The sequence below is a fragment of the Eublepharis macularius genome, chromosome 15 (genome assembly GCF_028583425.1).
Source record: "Eublepharis macularius isolate TG4126 chromosome 15, MPM_Emac_v1.0, whole genome shotgun sequence".
Lineage (NCBI taxonomy): Eukaryota > Metazoa > Chordata > Lepidosauria > Squamata > Eublepharidae > Eublepharis > Eublepharis macularius.
The window spans coordinates 19,930,430-19,938,655 of record NC_072804.1 but is presented as its reverse complement, the minus strand read 5'-3'; the positions used below and the strand labels follow the sequence as shown (position 1 = coordinate 19,938,655).

The 8,226-nt window shown below is 49.5% G+C and overlaps 1 protein-coding gene across 5 annotated transcripts in view; it reads left to right on the top strand.

The window, feature by feature from the left end:
* Positions 1 to 442: 442 nt before the first annotated feature.
* Positions 443 to 8,226, top strand: part of CPEB2 (cytoplasmic polyadenylation element binding protein 2) — a 71,662-nt gene continuing 63,878 nt past the window's right edge. For 3 of the 5 annotated variants that reach the window (XM_054999120.1, XM_054999121.1, XM_054999118.1), the window contains exons 1-2: positions 443 to 2,092; positions 7,522 to 7,812. In XM_054999120.1, coding sequence (XP_054855095.1) covers positions 1,502 to 2,092; positions 7,522 to 7,812 — 882 coding nt within the window. In that variant the 5' untranslated portion in view covers positions 443 to 1,501. The remainder of the gene's footprint in view (positions 2,093 to 7,521; positions 7,813 to 8,226) is intronic. The other 2 variants (XM_054999122.1, XM_054999119.1) reach the window with 1 other exon arrangement.

The window sequence follows — 8,226 nt, the reverse complement described above, 5'->3', positions numbered from 1 at the left end:
GCGACTGCAGCCAGGGCAAAGCGAAAGACCAGCCCCACCTCCCGACGCGCATGCGTCGTCGGACGGAGGGGTCCCCTCGGAGGCCGCGACCATTCCCCAGCCTCCTAGAAAAGCCAAATCAAACACCGTCGCCGGTCCCCTCTCCCCACACTCCGTTAAAATATAAACCCACCCCCATGTTTCCCATTTATAAGGAAGGCATATTGGAGAAGAGGGGGAGGAATCAGAAGTGGTACGATCCGAGTCGCGGGACGCAAGAGCAGCGGCCGAGAGGAGAGGGGGCGGGGCGGAGGAGGAGCCGTCATGAATTATGAACGAGGGGGCGTGGCCCCGCGGGGCGCCGGGTCCGTTGACAGGCCGCGAAGGAGGGGGGTGGGATTGTGATGTGTGACGGCGCTGACGCCAGTTCCGGGGTTCTTCTGGCCGCCGCAGAAGGCCGGGGAGTCGCTCCCAGGGAGGGCGGAGGTGCCTGCCGGCTCCAGAAGCAGGAAACGGTGTACGGGGCCAGAGGCAGAGGCAGTCCCCGAGCGAGAGAGGAGCCTGGCGGTGTCAAGGGCTGGCAAAATGGAGGCGGCGGCGGCGACGACGGGGGGTTTCTGAGAGGGGGCTGCGCGTCACCCGATAGGGACAATCCCCCCTTTTATTTTTTAAAATTCGAGGACTGGCTCTCGCGGCAAATATTTTTAAATTATTATTGCAAAGATTTTTTTTTTGTACAAAGAATAACCGGAGGGATTAATTTATTGTAAGCTTTTTTTTTTAAAAAAAGGAGTTACATAGCCCGTCTCTGTGCGGGCGGAGGGTATTTAATAGCGCCGGATCGCGCCGCTGTCCTCCCCTCCGAACAGCCGGGGAGGACCTTTTCTTAGAGTGGGGAGGCGCGCGGGGGTTGCGGGTCCGTCCTTTCAGGACCCACGAGCGGTTCTGGCCCCCGGGGAGATGCCTTTTGTCCGAAGCGGGTTTCGTGGCCCTGGACACTGAGCTCTCCCCCCCGCCCCTGTCCGAGCCGGGGGTGTTTCTGGACCGGGAATGCCCGGCTGTGCCCGGGGTGGGCACTCGAGAGCGGCGGGCAGGCGGACCCGCGGCTGGGGCCAGTAGGGAGGGCGGCTTGGACCGCAGGGCTTGCGGTCGCAGGAGCCGGGCAGAGGGCGTCGGCCTCCCCTGCCCCCTCCCCTGGCACGGCTGGCAGCGCCTCTTCCTCGCCCGCGGAGCCATTTTCGCCGGGGCGCTCCTGGCAGCGGTTGCTCCGGGCGGGCGGGCAGGGCGGGGGGGTGGCCGCCGCCTCTTTCCTCTTCCTCCTCCTCCTGCTGCCGCTGCCTTCCTTCCCCGCCTCATCCCGGCATGAGCCGCGTCGGGGGCTGAGGCTGGCCGGGCGAAGACGCCGAGGCCCTTGACAGGAGCAGCCGCCGACCCGCCCGAGCTTCGCCGGCCGCGCCCGATGTGGCGCCCGCGGCTGCCTGGCTGACTGCCCCGGGCGGCCCCCGCCTCCCCTCGCCGGGCCATGGAGTCTCCCCCCAACGGCGGCGGCCACTTGCTGGGCAGCTCCGGCGGCCTCCTGGGCGCGGGCTTCGGCAGCCTCCAGAGCCCCGAGCGCTCCAGCCCGCACCACCCGCACGCCGCCGCCTCCTCGGCCGCCCCCTCGCCGCCGCCGCCGCTGCCCGGCTTCGGCACGCCCTGGTCGGTGCAGACCTCGTCGCCGCCGCCGCCCCAGCCGCCCCCCGGGCAGCCGCCCCAGCCGCCGCCTCCTCCGCCGCCGCCGGCCACCAGCGCCGCCGCCCTGGCCCCGCCGCCCAGCCCGGAGTCGTCCGACAGCGGCGGCTTCTACGCGGGCGGCGGCGGCGGGATGGCGTCGTCCCTCAGCCCGGCCTTCTTCCAGAGCTTCTCGCCTCACGCGGCCTCCGTCGGGCCCTTCAGCAGCCCCTTCTCGGCCGCCCCGCCGCCGCCGCCGCCTCAGATCAACTTACCTCAGCCGCAGCCGCAGAGCCGGCGCTCCCCGGTCAGCCCTCAGCTGCAGCAGCACCAACACCAGGCCGCCGCCGCTGCCGCCGCCGCCGCCTTCCTCCAGCAGAGGAACTCCTACAACCACCACCAGGTGGGTCGGCCCGGCCCGGTCGCGGGGAGGCGGCCAGGCGGGAGGGCAGGCGCCCGGGCCCCTCAGGCGGAGAGGCCCACCAGGCAGCGGCCTTCCTAGGGAGATCCCCACGGGGCACCGGATCCCCACAAGGGAGATCCCCACGGGGCACCAGATCCCCCACAAGGCGGCAGCAGCCCTAGGGAGATCCCCACAGGGCACCGGATCCCCACAAGGGAGATCCCCACAGGGCACCAGATCCCCCACAAGAGAGATCCCCACAGGGCACCAGATCCCCATAAGGCAGCAGCCTTCCTAGGTAGATCCCCACAGGGCACCGGATCCCCACAAGGGAGATCCCCACGGGGCACCAGATCCCCCACAAGGCGGCAGCAGCCCTAGGGAGATCCCCACAGGGCACCAGATCCCCACAAGGGAGATCCCCACAGGGCACCAGATCCCCATAAGGCAGCAGCCTTCCTAGGTAGATCCCCACAGGGCACCAGATGCCCCCAAGGCAGCAGCCTTCCTAGGGAGATGCCCACAAGGAACCAGCTGCATGGGGGGAGAATGCCCAGTTGGGGAAGCGGGAAGGCCCCCCCCTCCCTTGCCCAGGCTCTACTCCTTTGGAGGTCCTTATTTCTATCCAGTTTTTTCTATCCCATTTCCTGACCCCCCCCAATGGCATTATAAGGAGGAAAAAAACAGTTTAAACACATGCAGGAGCAGCAAAGGGGGGTGGGTGTCAGATCCAAGAAAGGTGCCAACCTATGAGACCTTTTGAGGAAGGTTTTTAATGCATTTTCCCAGATGTGTGTTTGCATATTATATATGGAAATCTGTGTGTGTATTGTGTATCAGATATATTAATATGTAAATATGGCTGTGTAAATATCAATATGTACGTATATATTTGTATTAATATATACATATATGTAGTGGTGTGTGTGGGGAGGCCCATGTATATACACATATTTGAAGTTGTCCTTGCCTATTAAAATATATTAAAGCACACACAGTCAAAGGTGTGTATATGTATTTTAATAGTTGAATGCACACACCTTTAGTAAAAGGCGAAAGATTAAATGCGATTTGAAGAGAAACCCGAATGCACACACCTTTGGGTATATGTTGCTATATTAAAAGTATGTGTGTGTATAGGCACATGTATATGCACACATTTTTATTTGCCTTTGCCTATTAAAATATATTAATACATTCATAGTCAAATTTTAATAGTTGCATGCACGCACCTTTGAATATATGCCTGTATTAAAATTATACATATGCTCTCCACACTCGCTCTTTGGACATCTATAGCCACCTGCGTGTATAAATAAAACTCATTTCCTCCATTTGTAGCTCCCACTGTAGAAGAGACGTGGCAGTTGAGATTTAAGAAAAATGTTTTCTCTCTCTCTCTTTAACTCCTGCCCTGTTGGGTTCTCCAGTTTTGAGGGGGGGGATTGCTTTGTGTCCTGCGGCAGGGGGATTAGACCATTTTTTAGAAGAGCCACCTCTGCCTGGGTTGGGATTCAAGGAGACCCTGCACTGATCATAACTGACCCTGCACTGAGCTTGATGTTAGAGGAGGTGCTAGTTGGACAGAGAATGTTTGAAAATGGGGGAACAGCCCAAGATGGTCTTCAAAAATGTGTGTTCCAATGCACCCCTATTGATGTGTGTACACACCCAAGTTGAAATTTCATAGCAGTGACAGAGTGCCAGCAGGTTTGTGAAAGCAGGGTGGGGCTCCTGCAGCTTTCTTCTTCAGACAGCCCAGTTCTTGCTTGGGGAAAGAGGAGGAGGAGAATGAGATGTATCTCCCCCCCCTCTTTCTGCATCCTGGTTGCTCAGGGAGTAAAATAAACCCTTGTGCATCAGAACATAGAAGGCTGCCTTGTTGTGGATCCTGCAGTTACAATGTTCTAAACACATTTGTTTTTTAAATAGCATAAAACCCATGTGTAGCTACACACATCAGTGCTTTTTAGCGCTTGCAGTATAAAATACATTACATATGGTGCTGCATGTTAGTTTCAGAAGCGCCTTCCCTATTGGAATCTGGTAATGTGTTAAGAGGTCCTGGACAGACAAAGGAGACTTTTAACCTTTCCTCTTCTTTCTTGGCTTGTGTTACGAAGTGAATTATTAGCATTCTGTTTGCTGTTTTCTACTTTCATCCCCTGTGGCTTATATGTGCTGTTCCTGCAGACGCTGCCTTGAGATACTAGAGAATAATAATTTACTAAGTCAGTAATGAAGGGCCTGTGTAACTTCCAGTAGATAGTTTGATATTCTCTGCATTGTTCTGTTGGCTGCCTGTAGGGTTGTTTTTTTGCTTCCCTTTCAGCAGTTCCATGTTACTGTGAATTTGATGGCAACGTTGCTGGTATTACAATGCAAGCAAGAAAAAGGCAACCTTTTGTAATGCCAGCGCTTTGCATGGAACACCTACTTAGGGCAAGAGTTTGATCTCATTTTTTAAAAAATAGAAGATATATGTGCTGAATGGTTTTGAATGAGCCAGTGGTAGGTAGACCCATGTCCTATCCAGTTTGCAGTAAGTTGGACTAAATAGGCATCCGTTCTGCTTGTGGACAGGGCTGTAAACAAATTTCAGCCTACCCCTTATTTTGCAACCTGTGCTGTGGACAAAACTGCTTGTATAAGCTGCAAGCAATGCCAAGAAAAGTTTCAGTGTGGAATTTCAGGTTGTCCCAGTCTTCCTGCATGCAGCAGTGCTTTAATGGGTGGAATGGAATTCTCTTCTCCGATTGGCTGGAAAGTTGCTTTCCTTGAGGAGCCCTTTAAGGATTTTATTTTGATACATACTGACAATAAAATAAGTGTACAGTTTCATATCTCTTTCTGTAACAGATTAGTTTTATTCTGAGTTTACAAATCTGCTTATGCTCTGTTATTAAATCTTTTCCTTCCGTTTTATAAAATCTCCTTTCTGAATTGGGTTAAACTAGGGTCCAGATCTGATCTTTTCCATTTTACCTTGTGGGCTCTAATTCTGGGAAACTACCAGTATGTCTTTTTAAAGTAGATTTAAAAACAGTAGAATATGACAATGATTATTAATAATTTTGATTTCTAACCAACCTTTTGACCCAAGAGTATTTTCAAGATAATTAAATTGAGGGTGCTTCTCACGTCTGATCCATTGTTCTGGGGTTGTGCTCACTTAGTTTTAATACGACAACTAAAATTAATTTTAATTTTTTCCTTGCTACTCATAATTCTAATTTGGAACAAATTGAGAAGCAAAGACAATTCCTCAGCTTTTAATAAACTTAAGAAATTCTCTTCTTGTCAATAATAATTAGTAAGAAGAAGGAGAAGAGAGCTTGTTCTAAGATTTTCTTAACTTTAATAATTTACATATGTATTGTGCTTAGCCAGTAGACTAGCTGAGTAGTAAAGATTAGAGACTTTGTAAAAATTGGATTTTATCATAGTAGGATGAGGAGTTATAACATCCCAACTCAAAACGTTCAGAATTTATCACATAATTATTTACAGTTGTATAGAACTGTAGTGTCTATATAATTATCCTACTGAAATGGCTTTGGAATTTAAAAAGTTATTTTGTGGTGCATCACAGTGGCTATAATACACATTTCCATTTTAATTAAAACCATGTCAACTAAAATTAATGTAACTGTATATTAAAGCAGAAAGCTATTTGCTGTTTCTGTGAACTGTTCAATTTGTATAAAACCCAGGAATTCTAACACAGTTTATTTTAAGGTATCTCTTTATTAAATAGAAAGAATCTCAGTATTTAGTTCATTTTACTGACTAATGTTGCATGGCTATAGCTGTTTCCACATTACTCGTATTAAGTAGTCATGTAACTTTACTTTTTGACACAGAATATTGCATCAAAAGCTGCAAAACGAGTTGGATTTTTATCCTGCTCATCTGTGGACTGAAGGGTGAACCTACCCTGTTCCCCAGTTTTCCTGATGCCACGCTGTACTTTCAGCTGAGGCCCTTTATCATCATTGCGCTTTTATTGTTTCCATCTATTTTTGTACATTATTGCCTACCTGTTGCTATTCCATAAAATGCAGATCCAGTTAGTTTGGGATTGGATTTGTGACTATCAGTTCACCTGGCCACCTGTGGTAGGGAAAGTTTTACAAACCGGAAAATAGAAATAGTAGGAGATTTTTTTCTTTCATGCTATTAGTTTGACAGAAGTTACTACACTACTATAGACAAGTGGACTACTAACTCCTGTGTATTTGTAACGAGGCTGGAACTTTTTATCAGAGTAATTGTATATAGAAACATACTATCACTGGAATGGGGAGTAAAAATACTTAACCTGTGTTGTGCCCTCGGCTTTATGTTCCACTGACTTCTTTTTGAGACAGAAATGCAATATATGATAAGAGATATATACAATATAATACAATATTTGTATTAGGGAAGGGAGATGAGGTAAACCAAGACAAAAACTGGTCTGTATTTCCTACCGTAACACTTAAACGGCCGGGCCCTTGGCCCAGGTGGCTCACGACTGCTGGTCCAGAGAAAATGTACACAAACATTTGAATGGGGGCAGCGATAAAGTAGAGCTTGTGTCTGTCTTCCCACGCAACTTCCAGTCCCTGCTTAGACAAATGTTTTGACTATGGCATACGGAAATTATTTTTAAACGTTTCTACTGTTGACTGAGTCTGCTTGTGGTACTCTGCAAAAGTCCCTCAGAAACTTTTCTAAGGTGACAGTTCCATGGTTTACGAGTAAACCTGCGTAAGAGCAGGCGGTGTCTGTGGCATGTAACGCCCTTCTCTGACTGGCTGGTGTACCAGTCCCAGTGTTTCCTGGAGAAGCAAGAACTGAACATGGTTCTGGTCTGAGCCTATTCAGACTGGGCCACTGCTGTGGTGTGTTATTCATGGAGCTGCCTGGAAAGACTGTTCAGAAACGTCAGTGATGCAGAATACACGGGCAACATTGCAAAGAAGCACTGACTCTAGGGAACCTGTCCCCCCAGTATTGGAAGAGCTGTGCTTGCTCCTTCCTTGCTTCAGGTCAAAGTGATAATTATTTCCTTTAAAACCACAAATGGTCGTGGTACTTCAAGGACCCTTTGCATCCATATGGGCCTGCCTGGCAACTTTGGAGGCAGTGTCCCCCGTCTTCTGAAGTCAGATGGGTTTATATTCAAGACGGGGTCTTCTGCAGAGGGGCGCTTGGATTGAGGAATAACCTTTGCACAGCTATTTGGCGCCTTTCTGTTCATCCAGACTCTTGTTCGGATTATGTGCTCTCTTCCCCACCTTGCCATTGTAACGGATTGGATCTATGCCCTGTGCTATACATTTTATAGATGCTTTTAGTGTTTTTAAAAATTGTTTTGATTTAAGATCGTAACCCTCCTTGGGAATCAACACTTTTAAAATAACTTGGTGTCTTCCTCCTTCTAGCCTCTTCTGAAGCCCTCGCCTTGGAGTAACCATCAGAGCAGCGGCTGGAGCACTGGAAACATGTCCTGGGGAAGTATGCATGGTAGAGACCACCGGAGAACTGGAAACATGGGGATTCCAGGAACTATGAACCAAATCTCTCCCTTAAAGAAGCCGTTTTCTGGCAATGTCATAGCGCCACCTAAATTTACTCGTTCTACTCCGTCGTTGGCACCAAAATCATGGATCGAAGATAATGTTTTCCGAACAGACAACAACAGTAACACGCTCTTACCCTTACAGGTAATAATGGTATGTAACTACAACTTTTGAGTGTCTTGAATGTTTGTAGCTGATAAAATGACAATTTATCAATATTTTAATGAGAAAAATGGCTGGAAAATGTGTGTCCTAGTTACACGTTACTAGGACAGTAGTTTATGCGCTTGGCTTTAAAGTCCTTTTAGTACTTAAGTTCAGGGCTTTTTTTTCTGGGAAGAGAGGTGGTGGAACTCAGTGGGTTGCCAGCACAGGGGGCAACTCTTGGCAGGAGGTAGTGCCTCTGGTACCACATACATGTGCACAAAGTGCACGCATGCTCCCAGGACTGCACAATGACGTCACTTTGGGTCAGCTGGAACAAGGGGGAGTTTTTAAAGTTTAAATTGCCCTCAGTGAAAATGGTGACTGGAGCGGCGAGGAGGGCACTCTCAATTCCCCTCTGTC